Below are 22,273 nucleotides of genomic sequence, written 5' to 3' on the forward strand. Positions count from 1 at the left end.
ACTTGTTTTAATTGTGTAACGTGTGGATGACTTTGGGGGGATGAGGGAAAAAGATGCTGCCTAGGAAATAATCAGAGAATGGGGAACCCAAGAGTTTAATGGTCAGAGAAAGAAACGTAGGAAGGACTCACCAAATTTATCAGATGGTTACAAGTAGAAAGTTTGTACCTTCATTCAGACTTGCAAAATTCTGTTAACGTAGCCTTACAATAAAGTAGATTTAGTCGTCTGGTTGTGTTTCCTGTCTGGTTTGCTTTGGAGAGTTGATCTCAGTGTTTCAAAGTCACTGCCATTTTTAACCATCTGATCAGTTAGAGCAGATCCTTCCTAAGTTTCTTTGTTGGATTGTTAAGACTTTGGGGGGGCTCCCCCTTCTCTTGTCAGATTGTTTCCTAGGCAGCATTTTTTCCCTTCTTTCCTCAAGGTCATTCATACATTCCATTACATAGCTTTCATCTACGGTCCATCCAGCTCAGTCTAGCACAATAAATAAAGATCCCAAATTACTATTTTTGACAATGACACAAATCACATTTGAAGGAACTAATTATTGATTGCACGATTTCAGAATGGACTGCCCAAATTTGGCCTTTCCTGTAAATTCCAGCAGCTGAGACTGTCCAATGTTTGATGATAACATGTTTTTGGAAACTTACCAGGACAAATTTTTTTTGAACAGGAATGAAAGAAAAATGCTGTATCAGTACTTCATACTAATGCTACAGACAGACTACTACAGATAAACTTCAGTATACCACTGAAGCAGACCTCTGTTGCAGCAATAATTCTTATACAATTACACACATCTCTCCCGGTTAAAAATTAAGCTTAATGTCCTCTGATGCTTTTGAACATTTTTTTTCCTATTCAGCCCTTCCTTTCCACTTCAAAATATTGCAGACTGTTATTGAATTTCATTAAATTTATATATTTATATATTCAATGTACTTTAAAAAGTGTAACAACAATTGGAAGTAAAAATTAAAATGCTAACGAACTACACAAATCCGTTAGTGATGTCCATAGCTCCTTTAAGGATATAGAACACTGTTGTCCTTGGATATTGGATTTGGGAATGTAGAGGATGTCAACCTCTGAGCAGCCTTTCCTTAACTGGGGCCCCTCCCAACAGGTTCCTAAAATTTCTGGTCACAGTGTCGATTTCTGAGGATTGTGGGTATTGAAGCCATACATCTTCATGGTATCCAATTTTGAAAATACTCTTCCAGAGTATATCTTTTTTTTTCTTTTTCTGACAAAAGTAACACAAACTACAGTCTCTTCTGGTGAATAACTTTCTGGGAATGGAACAAGAATCAGGATTTTCTGCTCTTAAAAATCATGTTGAACTACTATTTTTATCAGGGTACTAGGTAATTTGGTGAATTGTGAAGGAGGCAAAGAGTTGCAGTTCAGCAACATTTGGTTCGTCATCCTGTTTGAAAAAAATAATGCACTTCTAAGAATTATTATTGTGCATTATTTGGATGGATGGATAGATGGATGGATGACAGTGGAATATTCTCCCTGGTGCCCATTGTACTGACATGTGTATCTATAACAAACCTCTGGGAGGCAGTACAGCTGTAGGAAACATCCCATATCTCATGCTATCAAGCCACTTAAGAACTGTTATTCATCATTTAGCCATTTAGAGAGATATAATATTTTAATATGTAATACACTTTTGGTAGTATCAATCAGAAATTGAAAGTCAGACCTTGGGAAAATTGATTGAGAAATGTTAAGATGGAATTGGTGGGGCGGGGAGAGAAAACAAAATGGGACTGTATGAATCAATGTGTGGAGACAATGGAAACAAGGTGGTTTGCAAGGATAGAAGGATATGGCATCATAATTAGGAGTATCGACATGATTTAGATTTCCTTTCCTTTTCTCTTACTTTCTTTAATTTCTTTTCCTATGATTTGCATAATGCTGTCAATGTAAAAGGAAATTGGATGATAATGATGAAGATGATGATGACGATTTATTAAACTTGCATGCATCGTGACTCTCATTGACTTTGGGTAGCTCATACAATTAAAAGCTGCCATAAAATCAGTAAAAAATTAAGATAAAATATGGCAGGTGCAATGAAGTGAAAGGTCTCATTGTCCCTCCCCAGGGCGAAGAGCCAGGTCCTCAAGGTTGTTCTAAATAATGGCAGAGTTGGGGCCATCTGGATCTCAGGGGGAAACCTTATTCCAGAAGACAGGTGCTGCTACAGAGAAGATGGACTTCCAGTGTTTCAATAGATAACATTGGTTAAGCAAAGGAACCTGGAATGTGCCAGACGTGCAGAACTGAATCAGCCAGAATTGAAATAACCAGGTCCTATGCCATCAGGGCTTTAAAAAAATAACAAGCACCTTGTATTGGACATATGAATTGCATAAATGTATTAATTTTACAGTGTATATATTAACGTAGTTGTTAGCTGCGAAGTCGTATCTGACCCATTGCGACCCTATGGACAATGTTCCTCCAGGCCTTCCTGTCCTCTACCATCTTCTGGAGTCCATTTAAGCTCACGCCTACTGCTTCAGTGACTCCATCCAGCCACCTCGTTCTCTGTCGTCCCCTTCTTCTATTTATTTATTTATTTATTGCATTTATATACCGCCCTTTCCCTGAGGACTCAGGGCAGTTTACAGGGAGTTAAAAATCAACCATACAAAAGTTAAAACCCAATTTAAAAAATATTAAATCAACCCTGTACTATTAAAAACCCCAATTAAAATGAATATCTCCTCAGCCTGGGCCCGAGAGCTCAAAGAGCCAGGTCTTCAGGCCCCGGCGGAATGATCGGAGGTCGGGAGCAGTCCTCAGCTCCACCGGAAGCTGGTTCCAGAGGGCAGGCGCCCCCACTGAGAAGGCCCTATCCCTGGGTATCACCCGCCGGCAATCTCTTACCGGCGGGACCCTGAGCAGACCCTCCCTGTGGGAGTGCACTGGGCGAAGGGCGTTTGATACCGGCAGCAGGTGTTCCCTCAAATACCCCGGACCCAGGCCATGTAGGGCTTTATAGGTGATAACCAGCACCTTGCCCTCAATAGATAACATTGGATAACCTAATTTTTGCGGCTAGACTTAATTTAATTTTAATTTTATATTGGATTGTTTTTAAATTTTGCCTTGTAAACCGCCCTGAGTCCTTTGGGAATAGGGCGGTATATAAACCGAATAAATAAATAAATAAATATATGCATAATTCCTCTACCATCTCACCTCAGAATTTTTTTTGCAGTGCTTAAAAAATACTGATTTGATCCTCAATTATACCAAAACATAGAAGTAAATATTTGCACATGATTGGAATTGAGCATCATCAAACTATATTAACTATTCATAAAATGGTGCCATGTATATGAAGACATTAGCACTATACACACATGTTCTTCATGGGAACCTTGTCCATTAATTTTGAAATACTTTTCAGACCTTTGTACATTTATGTATATATAAAAAGCATCTTTCTTATAAGTAAAATTAGAATATGAATTATTAGATTTCATAAACTTCTATGTATTTAGAAGAGATATGTGCTCATCTGAATTTCCACAAATCCTGTGGCTGTTAGAGGTTTTATTATATCTATAATATAAACTTTTTATAGAAACAACTAGGATATATTAACATTCCTAAGGTTATTATTAAAGATTATCCTGCCCTCCTTTGCTGGAGAAGCTGGATCCCACGAAAAAAAAATCTGTCTTAAATTCCTTAAAACTTAAACAAGTTCTCTGCTTCTGTTGAAAGCTTTAAACAGGAGAACCTTGTTAAAATGGCAAATTGTGCAGTTTCTCAATTATGTTCTTTCTACATCTCCACACTATGTTTAAAAGTATGCGTTGATCTAGCATTTCCTGTTTTTAAGCTCCAATGACAGGGGAAAAAGCAGCTTGAATCAACAAAAAGCAAAAATTGTATTCCGTTAAAAACAGGCATGGTAAAAAAATAAGGGGAGGGAGAGAAATAATTATTTACTAGAATCTTTTTCCCCACAAGGATAGCCATCAATAATGGAATGTTTCAGAAGAGTTTCCTGCTTGTTTTTGCATAACACCAGTTCAGATGTTGGATTATATACATTTATTCTTTTATACTCACAGCAGAAACTTGTCTTACATAGAATGAATTGGCATACTGGAAAATGATAGCCGATATCATATTGGAAACATGAGTGGATATTATGCCTAATAGCAGCAGAAACTTAAATATTGTTGCCAATGAAAATATGGAGACAGAGTTGGCATCTGGGTTTATGGTAGAGAATGGTCCACTTTTGCAGAGTTTTTCATCAGCTCATACTGACCTGCCATTAAGTCAGGTGGAAGAAAAACATCAATGTCTAACCCAAGTTGTAGCATTGCCATTTCTTATAGTGAATTACTTCTGCCACCTATCTAGGACTCTTTTTTTCTTTCTTTTATCTTTCACTTGCTTATTGGTTGAATGAGAAGTGCCTGACTTGCATTTTACTTGTAATCTTCTCCCTAATGTCTGAACAGATAAAAGCCGTAACACTTACCTTTCCTGAAATCCAAGATTTCTTTTTGTGGTGAATGTTTAATAGACACTAAAATCCCATAAATATCTGGAGCAATTTGTGTTTCTAAGGCATAGTATTTGTATGTACTTCTATAATAATGTCTAGAAAGTGAATATACTGTATTGCATGGAATAGCATTGGTTTCAATTGATGGTGTGTCTGTTATTTTTACAATTGCCTATAAAATGGATTTTTTTTTGCCCAATCTAATTATTAGCAGTTTCAGGGTTTAGATCTCAACTATCATCCCTATTCATCTCGGCGAAGAGCAATCTGATTGCTTAGCTATGATCTGATGTGAACACTGACAGATTTAACCCCTAATATAATATAATGCTATATTACTAGATTAAAAAGGATAAGTGTAGGAAGAAGAAAACTGTCTGACATCCCCTTAATTATTAATTAAAAAAAACAGAAAGTGACTATGTTTAATAAAGTAAACAGAGTAATAAAACTATTTTCCCCCTTTTCATCCTGAGATTGAGGATCAATAGAATTTTAAGCTTGGCTCTTCCAACTCCATTGGATAATCTGCCAAGCAAGGCTTTTTAAAATGAATGGAAAACTGTATCCATTATAATAAACAGGATCTTTGAACAGGCATGAATGACAGGGAGTGCTTTAACATGCCATGAATATATTGTCTGAAGAAAAAAAATGATATGTAGTGCTACTGTCTTTTAATAGCAGGTATAAAAGTGCTCCAGTCAAATCATAATATTCAAAAATGGGCTCTAGCCATATCAGAATTTTGATTCCCCTTTCCTATTCTAAATAGTGAAATTGTACTTCATGTTCAAAACCTGCTTGCATAATCTGCCATTAATTCCAGATAAATCATTTCCCCCGCTTACGTTTCATTAGCTACGTCATTCAATGCCAAGTATTTACAATATAAACTTGTCCTCTGAAAGTCTGCTTTATCTCCCATTATGGTAATAAAGACCAAAGGGGACTTAAATATTCATCAACAGCTTTGCTATACTGAGATCATAGGCATGGAAACTCATCAAAGCTATTAAACTTTCTTACATAAAACAATTCCATTAATTAATGCTAAAATATATACCTGTCACTCTGCTTACTAGTTAAAAAACCCAAAAGGGAGTATCAAATATATGTGTGTATGCATATATTATGTTATACACTCATATATTTTATATATGCATACATACCTGTGTGTGTCTGTGTGGTTATGTGTATGTGTGTGTGTGTGTGTGTGTGTGTGTGTGATAATAGCTTAGAAGAAATGATTTTCATGTGTAAGAAATGTAGTAGTGTATGCGATGTGTGGGAAGAAGAAAAATGGTTATGTAAGCCTTGTCATGTTGCAACCAGAGACCACAATGCTGTAGTTGCTCATAAGATGTGAAACGTTAGCTCCTTAAAAAAAATCCTTTTAACAATCACTCTTAGCCAGATGTCAAATTAACACTTTAGTCATGCCCCTTACTGGCAACCACAACTAGGTACAACAGGTGCAATCAGAAAAACCTTTGTAAATTACTTATTGTAAACATACTTATCATACTGGCGAGGCTCAAAAAATTACATGGAACAAAGGTTTTATGTTTTGTGAAATAAACTCAATGGCTGAGGTCAAGCAACATGGATATAAAATGAAACAAACCATAATGTACCCATAATGCATGAAATTAGTTATTGTGTCTTAGGTTTGAGTAAAATATGTTCTTAGCAAGCAGAAGGCAGCCGGATTGATTCACATTCACATAATATACATTTTCCAAGTTGTATGTTTCTCTTACTTCCTTTGTTTTACTATGAAGCAAAAACAAAGAAACAAACAAAACAGGAATTGCAATCAGATTGGATTAAAAAAGCAGCTTTGAAACAAAACCGAAGCTCTTTATTTTATAGTAGATTCTTGGGTTTTCTGTTGACTGGATCCTGTGTTAGAAAACGGAAAAGCAGCAGGCACGCACACACAGAAATATGGACTCCATAATGTTTGTAATTTAGGATTGATAATTTTTCACTTTAACTGGGATCAGCCCCTAAAATTATGAAAGCTGAATCACTATATATGGCAATCAATTGTACAGTTGTACAATTGTCCGCTGCCTCCACTGTTGTTTATCTTGGTGCTGGAAGTCCTGAATAGAGACATTAGGCAAGATGAGAAAATAAAAGCTATAAATGTTAAGAATGAAGTTTATTAATTGAGGGTCTTTGCCAATAGTTTGGTAATATTTCTGCAAGACCCAAAAAATAACAGAATACTTGATGACCTAAATGAGTTTGGGTCCTTGGCCAGTTTTAAAATTAATAAGCAGAAAACATCTATTTTGATTAAGAATATGACTGCACAGGATGGTGATATATTGACTAAAAAGTCGGATTTTAAGGGTTGAAAGGTGAAATATTTGGGGGTTATGTTATCAAATTCAAATATAAGCTTGTTTAAAAATAACTATGTGACACTCTGGAATGATATCAAAAAAGATTTATTAAGATGGGACAAATTGCATTTATCATTATTGGGTAGAATTTCTGTAATTAAGGTGAATGTTTTACCAAAAAGGCTCTTCCTGTTTCAAACATTAGCAATACTTGCAACTGAAACTCTGTTCAAACAATGGCAGAGGGATAACTCTAAATTTATATGGCAGGTGGAAAAACTGAGAATTAGATATAAATTATTGCAAGATGCTAAGGAAAGAGAGGGTTTGGGTTTACCAGATTTGAAACTGTATTTTGATGCTTGTTGTTTGGTTTGGCTAAAAGAATGGGTGAACCTTCAGAATAAGAGGTTACTGGACCTAGAAGGCCAGGAATTAAGGTTTGGTTGGCATGGCTATTTGTGGCTCAGTGGGTTAGGACGCTGAGCTTCTTGATCAGAAGGTCGGCAGTTTGGCGGGTCGAATCCCAAGTGCTGCACCTGTTACTCGTCCCAGCTTCTGCCAACCTAGCAGTTCGAAAGCACGTAAAAATGCAAGTAGAAAAATAGGGACCACTACGGTGGGAAGGTAACAGCGTTCCGTGTGCCTTTGGCATCTAGTCATGCCGGCCACATGACCATGGAAAGGTCCTCGGACAAGCGCTGGCTCTTCGGCTTTGAAACGGAGATGAGCACCGGCCCCTAGAGTTGGAAACGACTAGCACGTATGTTCAGAGGAACCTTTACCTTTTACCTTTAAAGTTAAAGTTGATGTTGATTTTAATAATCTTTTTACCAGGTGTGCCATTTTGAGAGTTTGGAATAAATATAAAACCAGGTTTTCTATGGAGGTGCCACTTTGGGTTTCCCCACAAGAGGCCTTTTTTAGAAAAGAGATGGCGATGAGGCCAATTTGGTATTATTAAGTAAAATAATATCTTTCACTTTGGGTGACTCTACCCTGAAATCTAAGGAGCAGCTAGAATCAGGTCATGTCTGCCATTGGTTTACATATATGCAATTGAAAGAAAGATTCAAGTTAGATAAAAAGAATCATGGCTTTAATTCTGCTAAAAATGAATTGGAAAACCTATTGTGAGGTGCTGATGAGCATATTATTGTTAAAGTTTACAAAATGCTATTGAATTTAAATCTGGAAAATGAATAAGTAAAACATTGTATGATTCAGTGGGCAAGGAATTTTGGATATAATGCTTGAACAGTGGGGAAATATGCAGAATAAAGGATTAACATTTGCACTAAAATTATAATCTAAAAGAAAAAATTTATAAGATAATGTACTGTTGATACTTAACACCAGACAAGTTATCAAAAATGTATAAAGGTATTTCAAATGAATGTTGGAAATGTAAAGGTAAAGAGGGGATTTTTTTTACCACTTATGATGGACGTGTGATAAAGCAAAAAAAATATTGGAGTAGGATTCATTCAGTCAGGTATGAATTAAATCATATCCCTGTTGAATATACAGTAGAGGTGACAAATAGATTTAAGGAATTAGATCTGATAGACAGAGTGCCTGAAGAACTATGGACAGAGGTTCGCAACATTGTACAACAGGTAGCAACCAAAACCATCCCAAAGAAAAAGAAATGCAAGAAAGCAAAATGGCTATCTGAGGAAGCTTTGCAAATAGCTGAGGAAAGGAGGGAAGCGAAAGGCAAGGGAGAAAAAGAAAGATATGCCCAATTAAATGCAGAATTCCAAAGAATAGCTAGAAGAGATAAGAATGCCTTCTTAAATGAACAATGCAAAGAAATAGAAGAAAACAATAGAATAGGGAGGACCAGAGATCTTTTCAAGAAAATTGGAGAGATGAAGGGAACGTTTCATGCAAAAATGGGCATGATAAAGGACCAAAATGGCAGGGACCTAACAGAGGCAGAAGAGATTAAGAAGAGGTGGCAAAATTACACAGAAGAACTATACAAGAATGAGCTTAATGTCCCTGATAATCGCAATGAGTTGGTCACTGACCTCGAGCCAGACATCCTAGAATGTGAAGTGAAGTGGGCCTTAGAAAAGCTGAGCAACAACAAAGCTAGTGGAGGTGACAGTATTCCAGCTGAGCTATTCAAAATCTTAAAAGACGATGCAGTAAAAGTGCTAACTCAAATTGCTAACATACGCTGGATCATGGAGAAAGCTAGAGAGTTCCAGAAAAACATCTACTTCTGCTTCATTGACTATGCTAAAGCCTTTGATTGTGTGGATCATAACAAACTCTGGCAAGTCCTTAAAGAGATGGGCATACCAGACCATCTTATTTGTCTCTTGAGAAACCTATATGCAGGCCAAGAAGCAACAGTGAGAACTGGACACGGAACCACTGATTGGTTCAAAATTGGGAAAGGAGTCCGGCAAGGCTGTATACTGTCGCCTTGCCTATTTAACTTATATGCAGAGCACATCATGAGAAAGGCAGGACTAGATGAATCAAAAGTTGGAATTAAGATTGCCGGAAGAAACATCAACAACCTAAGATATGCAGATGATACCACTCTAATAGCAGAAAGTGAAGAGGAACTAAAGAGCCTCTTGTTGCAAGTGAAGAAGGAGAGTGCAAAAGTTGGGTTGAAACTAAACATTAAGAAAACCAAGATCATGGCATCTGGCCCTCTCAATTCCTGGCAAATAGATGGGGAAGAAATGGAGGTAGTGACAGATTTTATTTTCCTGGGCTCCAAGATCACTGCAGATGGGGACTGTAGCCAAGAAATTAAAAGATGCTTGCTCCTTGGGAGGAAAGCCATGGCAAATCTAGACAGCACACTAAAAAGCAGAGACATCACCCTGTCAACAAAAGTGCGTATAGTCAAGGCTATGGTCTTCCCAGTTGCAATGTATGGCAGTGAAAGCTGGACCATAAGAAAGGCTGAGCGCCAAAGAATTGAAGCCTTTGAACTATGGTGCTGGAGAAGACTCCTGCGAGTCCCTTGGACTGCAAGGCGATCAAACCGGTCAGTCCTAGAGGAGATCAACCCTGACTGCTCTTTAGAAGGCCATATCCTGAAGCTAAAACTCAAATACTTTGGCCACCTAATGAGAAGGAAGGACTCACTGGAGAAGAGCCTAATGCTGGGAAAGATTGAGGGCAATAGAAGAAGGGGACGACAGAGAATGAGGTGGCTGGATGGAGTCACTGAAGCAGTAGGCGTGAGCTTAAATGGACTCCAGAAGATGGTAGAGGACAGGAAGGCCTGGAGGAACATTGTCCATAGGGTCGCGATGGGTCGGACACGACTTCGCAACTAACAACAACAACAACAACAGGATTCATATGTTAATACAGAAAATTCTTAAAATAAATATAGAAAGAAAACCAGTAAAATAAATATAGAAAGAAAACCAGAGGCTTTTCTTTTGGGGCTTATGGACAAAGACCTGGGAAAAAATATGGAACTTTAATGTTATATATGTTGACAGTAGCAAGATTACTCTACGCTCAGAAATGGAAGACTACATTGATTCCTACAACGGAGGAATGGCTACAAAAACTGATGGAGCAAGCAGAGACGGCTAAACGGACTGTACTGATTAAAGAAAAAATATGAATACTTTTATTGCCACGTGGGAACTGCTTCTAGATTTTGTGCTTGAGGTGGAAAAAAAATGAATCATCTATCACAGTGTTTCCCAACCTTGGTCACTTGAAGATGTGTGGACTTCAACTCCCAGAATACCCTAGTCAGCTATGCTGAGTGGGGAATTCTGGGAGTTGAAGTCCACACATCTTCACGTGGCCAAGGTTGGGAAACACTGATCTATCATTCTGTTAAGAATTTTGACTGAGCCTTGGTGGAGCAGTGGGCTAATGCCTCCCTAAGTAACACCAGCTGCCTGCAATTAGTGCAGGTTCGCATCCCACCAGGCTCAAGGTTGACTCAGCCTTCCATCCTTCCGAGGTAGGTAAAATGAGGACCCAGATTCTTGGGGGCAATTAAGCTGACTTTGTAATAATGCCGCTGGGGGGGGGGCGAAAGCCCTAATAAGCAGGCATATACATAAGAATGAAGGCTATTGCTATTGGTTTGTGCTTCTTAGATTGTAAGCCGCCCTGAGTCTTTGGAGAAGGGCGGGATATAAATGGGATTAAATAAATAAATAAATAATATTTTGTAAAAGTAAAAAGCTGAGGTTTGAAGTTGATACTCTATTGTACCAAAGAAAATCGGAAATCAATGCCTTTTTTCCCTTTTCTCCCTTACCTCACTTTTCTACTCCCCTTTCCCTTCACCATCTTTTCCACTATTTGCTTTTGTATTTCCATTGTATTGTATATTATAAACTAATAAAACTCTGTAAAAAACTATTGTACAGTTGTAAAAACTTTTCACTGACACAAATTAAAAAGAAAGCAAATGCTAAGTAGTTATATGTGTCAATTTTATTATCCAGAGGCACTTATATAGAAAAATCGTACATATGCCTTTCCTTCTAATTGACTTTACAAGCTATAAAATAACAAATTACTGCAATTATTTCCCACTGAAACGAGAGTCTCTTGCGATCAACTACAGTACAAAAGACTACCAAGCTAAACATGGTATGAAGTATGGTGATGCTTCATTCTTGCTGACTTTTACATCATACCAACATTTCCAGTTTAATAAATTGTTAACAGTATTAATCAAAACATATGACCATGACAAGACCATCATGGCTGATCTGTGGAACATTTTTCATAACCTTTAACCATTATAGATGAAAAGCATAATCTTAACAATTTTTCTCCCCTTGAGCCCAGCTCCGGTTACTTTTACCTTCATACTAGTTTTTCTCATGGGGCAAGTTGATTATCGATGCTCTCTGAATAAAAGTTATGAAACTTGAGTTTAAGGAAGGTCATCTAAAATCACCATTTCCTGTAAGGGTCTCATGTACCACTGAAGAAAATCAATCTGCTGTATCACTGATTAATAGTTACTGAAGTTAATCAGCTCTGAGAGATAACATTTTAAAAAAACTGTGCCTGATGGGTAAAATTCAATGGGGAGTTTCCATAAGTAGAAATGCTTTTTCTTCACAGAATGTGGAGTTCTACCCAACAGATTATCTCCCTCAAAATCTTCTTTTAGATTCAGAGAAGATTTTAAGAGTTGTCGGGGATGAAGGTAGATTGAAAAGCAAACAATTAACTCTTTTCCACAAGGAATGAAATTTCCGACTCTATGAAAAATACTGCTATTAAGCAATCCTGGATTTTCAACAAAAAATGCTATATGCTTTCCAGTTAGTAAGAAAAACACACATGCCATTTTTTTTACTATTTCTCTCTTTTAGTCCAGATTTCCTGTAAAAGGATACATATGTATTTTAACAATATCAGTTTTTCTTAGGAATTTCTTGAGAAAGCTGGTCTCAGTAGAATAGCCGCACAAAGAAAAAAAAGAAAAAGATCATATATGGAAAAGGTTTTCACCAGAAGCGTGGAAACCAAATTCAAATCAGAGATTTATTTATTCCTGAAGTCAGATTTCTGTCCAATCTGAAACAACCATTCCGGGAAATTTATCTATGATAAATTGATATCATAATCACACTGCTTGGAATGCTTGTTTCAGATTATGATATGTTCTGATGCATTGTCTGCAAACTCCTATCAACTAATACTACCAATATCAGCTTTCAGGGAGAAAAAAAAATTGAAGTAATTATAAAAAGGCAATTCTTCATTAAAGATGACATGGCAACACATTAGTTATTTAACATTTAAATTAAAACTAGTTAATTAACATTTAAACAGAAGATAGTTATTTAAAATTTATTTTTGCCTCTCTCAGATAATTTATCCTAACCCAACTCTCCACCCATTTACCCAGCACACATGAAAACAATGGCATTTAGAAACACTGACTTTTTGGAACAATATCAAATCTGATGACCTATTTGGAAGTTTGACAAATTCCAGATTTCCTGTGAAAGAGGGATAATTAATGATTGACTAATCATTAAGAACAAATGCTGATTTTAAGCAAAGGGGAGAAAAACACCATCCACATTTATTTTGCATGTAGTGCTTGCCGTCATGTTAAGTGCATATGGATATTATATTATAGAGATAAAATCATGTCATATAGCATTTTTTGAAGAATTCTTGTAAGAATGGTAATCAGTTACATAGCCAGACTAACCAGCTCACATCTTCCGGTCCCATCTATGTCAATAAATCTGGACAATAATTTATAATCATCATATGCAAGTATTACCACATAATCTGTTTCAAAAGTGCTTATTTATATTTAAGCAGTTGTATTATTTTTATAAAAGTAATTGACAGAAAGCCAAACAATTTTTCAAGTAATAACTATAAAATAGTTCTAAAAGATTATGAACTGTTTCTTGGTGACTCTGAACTGCTGTGTCTCTGGCATTACATACTTTACATTCTTTTTTTTAAAAAAGCAAACAAAAAAACCACACCCACATATCATAGACCTACATGCCAGGTACAAAAATGTGCAGTAAGCAAATATCTTCTCCGAAAAATCCAAATCCTTGTGGCAGATATGTATGGCATTTCATTTAGAATTTGCACATTACATTCTACAAATTACAAGTGAGAATGTCCATGATCTTTATTCCATAACAAGGATTTGGGAATTATTTTCTTTCTTCTTTAATTTTTCCCCATTCTCATTCATCTTATTTGTCCTTCTGAAATTGGAATATAAAGGCCAAATGGAATATTGTTATTTTATTTGTGCTGAGTAGGAAAAAAAAATGGAAAGATAGGATTGAAGGATAGTGACCAGTTGGATTGAGTTTATCTCTTTGCAAAGAAATTCTAAAGGTCCTTTGACCCATCTATTCAGCATATTCCTGCAAGGAGACTGTCTCCATAGCCATGGCTAACACAAAGGCCAACTGCCCTGTAAAATGTTGCAGTAATATCCTATCGTAAAAAGAGTACATATAATGAACTGATATATTAGGATGTGACATAGAAATTAATGTCTATTGTATTGGGTACAGAAGAGGTAGTGAATCTAATTTTAATAAGGGCCTTCCCCAGAGGAAGTATGGTCAAACAGAAGTCAAATTAGTTGACTTCAGACAGTTTACATCCCAAGATGAATCAACATTTCAGTGATTTAAGCCCAATTTAATTTAGGCAGATTTTTTTTTTAAAAAACACAAGAATAAGAACATTCTTAGAACATATTAATAATTAAACCAACATGAACACAAATTAGTAATATTCTACATAATAAATGCACTGACACCTTGTTATCGTATTCCTAGTAATCAATTTAAAGAGTAAGTCAAGTCGCTTTGTTACATCATAATGTGCTTTCTCCAAGTCCAGTATTGTTAACAGTCATGGCTGTTGATGGCAGGGTTGGAGGTTACGAACCAAACTCAACTGTTTCGTCAGTAATTTTCTTGAACTCATAGTTTCCTCTTCCATCCATGTGAAGATAAAACTTGGGGGGAAAGAAAACAGAGTCAGCAAATTTGGATATTCCAGAGTGAAAAGTATGCATCTGTTTAGATAAGGATCATCTAGGAATTCATATTCAGACATCTTCCCTGGGAAAAAGAGCTCAGTAAAATGTGGATATTTGATCACCATCTGGTGGCCAAAATAATTAAACTAGTGGCCTAAGCCTTGTCTTTCAAAAATGAATTCAATGCTTCTTATTACTGAAACTCACAAACTGTTAAATAATAATCCTGTATTCTTCAAATGGTGATTAAAGAATGGGCATTAAAAGAAGTGATTTATATATTAAAAAAAACCTTAGCTACAACAAACTAATGGCAAAAGTGCCCTCTCTTAACTGTTTTAATTATATTTATGAGGAAAATCACGATGTGCAATATTAATACAGAAAAACCAGCAATCTTTTTTTTATTATCCTTGAGCTAAATGTACATGATTCAGTGGAGTACAGTATAAAATTTCAATGACAGTATGGTCATGACTGAACTTCTTTAGGGAAAAAAAATATAACTGAAAATCTAAGCAAACCTCTGGCTCTTAACGGTCAAAAACAAGGGGAAAACATTTAGTGAAATTTTCCGTTTACCTACACTATCGATTTCTAAGGCTGCCCACTTGGTGATGACACTGGGCAGCTCACACAGAGTTAAAAAGAATACGGATCATTTTTTAAAAAAAATCATAAAAAAGAGCTGCACTGAGGTAAAAAACTCACAAGAACTAAACCCTACAGTCTCAGATTTCAAAATGCTGATTCATACAATGTCCCACCACAGTGTCTGTAGGAACAGCCAGATCTTTAAGGCTCTCCTAAGGAGAGCAAGATCACAATTTTAAACAGTCCTCAAGAGGAAACTATTCCAAAGAGTAGGTGTAGTGACAAAGAAAACTACGCCTACTGGATCCCATAAGATGATATTGTTTAACAAGAGATCTGAAGCACGCTAACTCTATTGGTTCTTATGAGACAGGCAGAAACAACTGATGTCAGACATTCCAGTGAACATTCAGGCCAATGTAAATATTAATCTGTTTAAAGGGTTGGTGATAACTTCTGTGACCCTCTTTTCTTGGGGAAATAAAGGAAAATCATGAAAAGAACTAAATCTAAAAGAGCTTCATAAAGGTAAAAAAAAATATGTTTACAACTTTGCTTTACAAAGGAAAATTCAAGAGAAAAACCAAAATACATATTGTAATAAAAATATCTAAAATCAACCGATATATGTAAATTCATTTAAAAAATAATGCAATTGCCGAGCAGACTTCCCCCAAGATGGCTGCTGAACGGTAAGAGGATTTTTCTCTTCTGCTGATGATTAGCTGATTTTGCTGCCAAAGCTGGTTCTTTGGCAGTGCTGCTCTCCGGATTTGAAGCGAGCATTTAGGAATGCTATTTCCTCCCTGACAGCCATCACAATCAGATATGGAATTGCCAGCTTTCACAAGGAATGTGAAACACACAGGTTGATGAATATACATGACAGCTTGTTCAGTATCATTCCTGTGCCAACTAACTGGGTTTCCCTGTTGTTGGTTATGGAAAAGTAGCTCCTTGCGAGAAATGCGGACAGATGGTTCTACCAATTACGTAAGTTCTAGAAGATTCTAAATGGGGTTATAAGCGGCTGCAGAACCTATATGACTTAACCACGATGAAGGACTGTTCATTTGATATGCTGCAACTGGATCCTTGATGCAGTAGAATACAGACAGTACAGCAAGTCCCCAGGTAAAGAACGAGTTCCATTTCTAAGTCTGTCCTTAAGCCAAATTAGTATCTAAACTGTAACAGATTATTTAATCAAATGTTTGTCTTACTATGACTAGAGCAGGGGTAGGCAACCTTGGCTCTTTTATGACTCGTGGACTTCAACTCCCAGAATTCCTGAGCTAGCTATGCTAAAATCCACGAGTCATAAAAGAGCCAAAGTTGCCTACCCCTGGACTAGAGCATGCACTGAAACTGGAGAGGCAGCAGGGATTACATACACATGTGAAAACGGGGAGGCCTACAAAGCGGGAGGCAAGGAGGGGGCCTTGGAAACGCAGCAGCTGGGGCAACAGGAAGTGCTGTGCTGCTGCTCAGTCAGAGCCTCCCAGTCTGCAGTGGTGGGGCTCTCCTTGCCAGTTACGGGCAGGTGCAAGGGAGATACGTCTGGGGCCTCCCTGCCTACAAAACCCATAGTCACTAGAGAGAAAGAGAGAGAGACGCCACATGAGAAAGAGAGACGCTGCAGAGGCCTCCCAACAGCAACACTCACAGCTACACATATATCAGAAAGACACTAGTAGGACTCCCTGCCTGCTTTTCTCTTTTTTGAGTCAGATCAATTTCCCAGTCAACTGTCTGTCATTTTGATTCCTGCAGGCAGCTCACTCAGATAACGAGACTCTTGAAAGAGTACAGAGAAGAGCAACAAAGATCATCAGGGGACTGGAGGCTAAAACATATAAGGAACGGTTGCTGGAATTGGGTATGTCTAGTTTAATGAAGAGAAGGGCGAGGGGTGACATGATAGCAGCGTTCTAATATCTCAAGGGGTTGCCACAAAGAAGAGGGAGTCAAGCTATTCTCCAAAGCGCCCAAAGGCAGGACAAGAAGCAACGGATGGAAACTAACCAAAGAGAGAAGCAACCTAGAACTAAGAAGAAACTTCCTGACAGTTAGAACAATTAATCAATGGAACAACCTGCCTCAAGAAGCTATGAATGCTCCAACACTGGAAGTTTTTAAGATGTACAGCCATTTGTCTGAGCAGGGGGATGGACTAGATGACATCCAACACCCCTTCCAACTTTATCATCATCATCATCATCATCATCATCATCATCTAGAAGTGGCTCATAAGGGGGAGATGTATAACCTGGGGAATTCCCATACTTATTAAAAGAGTTATAATGCGTTCAGGCTAAATCCTAGGCTTAAAACTTTATGCTTTGAGACCAGAATATTTAAAGAACATGTTTTCTGTTTGATTCGTCCCCTTAATTCAGATCATAAGACATCCTATGTTATTGTTTTCAACCTATCCAGCAATAATATACGAAGCCAGTCTTATTCCCTTAGCAGGCATTGATAATGCATAATGGATTTTATGCGTTAGGGGGGAAAAACAAACAGTTAAATAAAATAAGCCTTACGTCATGGTGCTTCCAAAGTGATTTTCTGTGAGAAACAGTGAAGAGAGTGATGCCAACCTGAAATGCCAAAACACAGTTTAAGGGTTATAATAAGCTTTAAGATTGCTAAACATCTATCTGCACTGAGGCACACAAAACAATAAAAAAAGCCAATCCGTATATGATCTAGAGAAAAATAATCCAATTTTCCAAAGTATTCCTTTTTTCTGAAAGCAGCTGCTGGAGGAGGGACCACTTACATCAGAATTATAGCACTGGGATGAAACTTTTTGCTCTGTTTAATTTTACGTTGCATAATTCTCTTTTGCAACTCACAGCGGCATTGTGATACTTGTACATTTTCCCTACAACAAGTAACAGCAGCTTGGAGTGGGGTGATTTGGAACAGGGAATCTACATGGGAAACATTCACTCCCTTCTCCTAATCCTGTCCTCCCATTCCGCCCTTGGATTAAAAAATGAGGCTGTATCTCGCATGTCATCTTTACTTTAAGCCTTCCGAAATTAAACCCTAAAGAGATAAAAGAGGTATAAATCTTCTTCATTGAATTCACCAGAACTGAAGGCCAATTTTCAGAAATGGCTTCATAATTACGTCATCACAAATAGATTTTAGCCATTTTTAAAACTTTTATTCCAAGACAAAGAAGAAACCCGAATGGGAAAATATGTGCATGAATAGTCAACTCCAGCTTCGGCAACTGCACAATTCTTATTTGCTTTGGTCCTAACAAAGACAAAACAGCTATTTAGGGCAGGACCAGCTCCAACTCAGTTTCAACTGTGATGAGGCAGCATATAAATTCAATAAATAAACAGGAAGGAAGGAAGGACGGAAGGAAGGAAGGAAGGAAGGAAGGAAGGAAGGAAGGAAGGAAGGAAGGAAGGAAGGAAGGAAGGAAGGCACAAAATACCCAGTCAGCCTTCTTATCTCTTTATATTCCTCCATCCACTATCCAGGACAGGGGTGGGTAACTATGACAACGTTACAACCTATACAGCGGACTCAGGAATTCTGGGAGTTGAAGTCCACATGTCATAAAGATGTCATAGTGGCCTAGCCCTGGTCCAAGAACAACTTTTTTGACTGAAACTGCAGATTTAATTCTATCAAATCCCCCCCCTTTTTTGGCTCAGCCACTATCTCCCCCCTTTTTTTGCAAAACAATGACTATTAATCAGTGAACTAAATCACTCTCATCCTCTTAATTCAGAGAAATTACCTTCAAGTTGGAGAGACTTCAGGAAGAGAGGGACAGACTTAAATTATATTCTACAGAAAATGTGTAATAAAAATTTGCCAAAGCAGACTGTCATTTTTCTCTCTGCTGTTTTATTTTGTCGTCTTTAAAATATATTCAGTTTAATAACTCTAGGCCTCTTGGCCTAGAGTAACTATAGTACTGTAGTCATATTCCCTTCTTTTTTTACATGGCTTTAAAGTTAGATCTGAACCTAGCAATGCAAAATTAACCACAGAAAAACATACTTTCCGACAATGGCTGTAGATGTATCCCTCCACATCAACACTAACAGCACTGGTACATTCATCCAGAATTGCAAACTGGGGTTTATGGTAAAACAATCTAGCCATCTGCAATGAAAAAAGAAATGATAAAGGATTGTCATACAATCCATACATACGAAGAACATTAAACTGATTTTTTTTAAAAAAATACCTAAGATATTTTGCAGTTAATCATAAAATATAAGTCACATTATATGGAGAAATGTTCAAATCACAACATTACTACACAAATGTCCATTAATTCCACTACACTCATATTGTCCAGTCACATTATTTGTATGCAGTCCTTTAGTAAACATTAAAATAAAAGCAAAACATGGTACAGCTCTTTTTTTTTCTTGAAGTAGATGCAAAAATTTCATTCTGTTGCCATCACACAGAATTATGTGAAATTATTTTACTAAATTTCTGATTTCTTAAAAGTTAATGGGAGACTTATCTATGACCGAGAACTGCTGCTAATTCTAGATTAGAAGAACAAATATTTTGAACTGGAATTAAGCAGATTCTGGACTGTAAGTAGCGAACTATTTTTTTTAAAGCTTATTGACAAAAACAGACATTGTAACACATTTTGTTCCTATGTAATACTGTATTAAATTGTTAACCAACAGGTATAAGAAGTCCTCGACTTACAACAGTTAGTTTAGAGGGACTAAAATGTTTCATTTAGCATTTGAATAAGTAGCGGATATAATGTATAACTAGCTTGTAGTCATTTTATTAAGAGTTAAAGTGCGATAGAACTTAATATTTTATAGTTGTTTGCATATTTTAGATTATGTTTGTTTGTATTTTTATACCCTGTATTTTGCTCTGGGAAGTCGGGGAGGGGGGAGGGGAGGGTAGGGTTGGGGGGGTTGGGGAGAGGGGAGGGGGAGGGGGGTTTGTATTTAAAAATGTATTGTAAAACTTTTCAATAAAAAAAACAGTTCGTTTAGTGACTGTTCAAAGTTACAAGGGCACTGAAAAAAGTGACTTATGACTGTTTTTCACACTTATGACCACTGCAGCATCCCCATGGTCATGTGATCAAAATTCAGATGCTTGGCAATTTATGACGGTTGCAATGTCTCCCAGGGTCTTGGGATCACCTTTTGCAACCTTCTGACGAGCAGAGTCCATGCGGAAGCCAGATTACTAACTTAACTAACCTAACAACTGCAGTGATTCACTTAACAACGGTGGCGAGCAAGTTTGTAAAATGGGGCAAAATTCAATTAACAAATGTCTCGCTTAGCAACAAACATTTTGGGCTCAATTGTGGTCGTAAATCGAGGACTCCCTATAGTAGGGTCCAGGACAATGACCGAGGCATCATTTTATTTTAATTCTTTCCGGCTTGCGACCTCCAATAAAGTGGATAGGATGCTAAGATCTCCTCAAACATCTATAGTTTTAATCTTTGCCCTTCCTAGCTCCTTGGGGCAGCTAAGGAACAGGAAATTTCTGGATCTGTACCTAGGCGATTATTAATGCCTCACTGAAGGATGGGATGCTAATGACAACCTTGAGGGAGGCTGTGACACACTTCCTCCAATAGTTCTTTCTGGATCCAGAGGTATTGGATGACTATTACCCAGTCTTCAACCTCCCCTTTTGGGGGAAGGTGATTGAAACAGTGATATGGCATCAATGATGGAGCATCCTAAAAGAAATGAATTATTGAAGGACTCTACACTTAGGAAGGGACGCGGTGGGTCAGTGGGTTAGGACACTGAGCTTGTCAATCAGAAGATCGGCAGTTTGGCGGGTCGAATCCCGAATGTCACGTAACAGAGTGAGCACCTGTTACTCATCCCAGCTTCTGCCAACCTTCGAAAGCATGTAAAAATGCAAGTAGAAAAATAGGGACCACTACGGTGGGAAGGTAACAGCGTTCCGTGCGCCTTTGGCGTCTAGTCATGCCGGCCACATGACCACGGAGACGTCCTCAGACAAGCGCTGGCTCTTCGGCTTTGAAACGGAGATGAGCACCAGCCCCTAGAGTTGGAAATGACTAGCACGCATGTGCGGGGGAACCTTTACCTTTACCTTTACACTTAGGAATTGGGGCAATCCTGGTTGCACTAGTAGTAGATGTTTGTTGGGACCTAGGGATTTGGTGGTCTATAAAAGTAATTAATAATAGTAGTAGTATTAGACTACCCTTTTGCTGAATTTATTTCAAAATGTCAATCAAAACAAGTGCTGGAAAACGCACAAAGTGTTAAGGGACACCATGAGGACAACCTACCGCCATTCTCTGTTTCTCTCCTCCACTGAGAACATCCATCCAGTCTTGAATACTATCCCAGCCTCCTTCACGATCCAAGATCTGACCCAGCTGGACGTTATCTAAATATTCCTTTAACACCTGCAACCAAAACAGTAAATGGATATTGCTTAACAGCTTGCAGATACATTTGCTAGTATCTGCCTGTTAATTTATCTGATACTCCCCCTCCCTGACAATTTAGATTGGTTTAGTTCAAAACATATTGTCAGATAATTGTACCAAGCAACAGTATTAACTGAGCTAGATTATGTACTTTAAGTGGTACTAAAGTACACGATCAATGTTATGCAGCCTAACATATAGTTGACTGAATTGAATTGAATTGAATTGAATGTATTAACTTTATATGCCGCCCTTCTTCCTAAAGACTCAGGGTGGCTCACAACAATAAAAAGTTAAAAAACATAAAATACAAAATTTTAAAAAAGAATTAAACCATAAATGTAATAAATACATAACAATTAACCCAATAAAACCAAATTTAAAACTATAGTCAGTCCAGGCCCGATTGTTGGAACATCCATGTCTTCAGGTCAGGGGCCATCCGCAGCTCCAGAGGCAACTCATTCCAGAGGGTCAGCATGCCCACAGAGAAGGCTCTCCCCCTGGGGGTCACCAGCCGGTATTGCTTAGCCAACGGAACCCTGAGGAGGCCAACTCTGTGGGAGCGAACCGGGCGTTGGGAGGTTGACAATGGCAGCAGGTGGTCTCGCAAGTACCCCAGGCCTAAGCCATGTAGGGCTTTAAAGGTAATTACCAGGACCTTGAATCGCACCCGGAGGGCAACTGGAAGCCAATGCAGCTCGCGCAGGAGTGGTGTAACATGGGAGTATCGAGAAATTCCCATAAGCACCCGCGTGGCCGCATTCTGCACCAGCTGACCTTCCCTTCCATTAAAA

The 22,273-nt window shown here is 37.7% G+C and overlaps 1 protein-coding gene across 1 annotated transcript in view; it reads right to left on the reverse strand.

Annotated features, from left to right (window-relative positions):
• Positions 1–12,254: 12,254 nt before the first annotated feature.
• The window catches only part of ABCD3 (ATP binding cassette subfamily D member 3), a 57,143-nt gene continuing 47,124 nt past the window's right edge, over positions 12,255–22,273 (reverse strand). The window contains exons 20-23 of the mRNA XM_081322656.1: positions 21,333–21,452; positions 19,058–19,162; positions 17,569–17,625; positions 12,255–14,404 (exon numbers count right to left, since the gene is read on the reverse strand). Coding sequence (XP_081178782.1) covers positions 14,327–14,404; positions 17,569–17,625; positions 19,058–19,162; positions 21,333–21,452 — 360 coding nt within the window. The 3' untranslated portion in view covers positions 12,255–14,326. The remainder of the gene's footprint in view (positions 14,405–17,568; positions 17,626–19,057; positions 19,163–21,332; positions 21,453–22,273) is intronic.

This window comes from Vipera berus (genome assembly GCF_964194415.1).
Source record: "Vipera berus genome assembly, chromosome: 3".
In the NCBI taxonomy this organism is placed as follows: Eukaryota; Metazoa; Chordata; class Lepidosauria; order Squamata; family Viperidae; genus Vipera; species Vipera berus.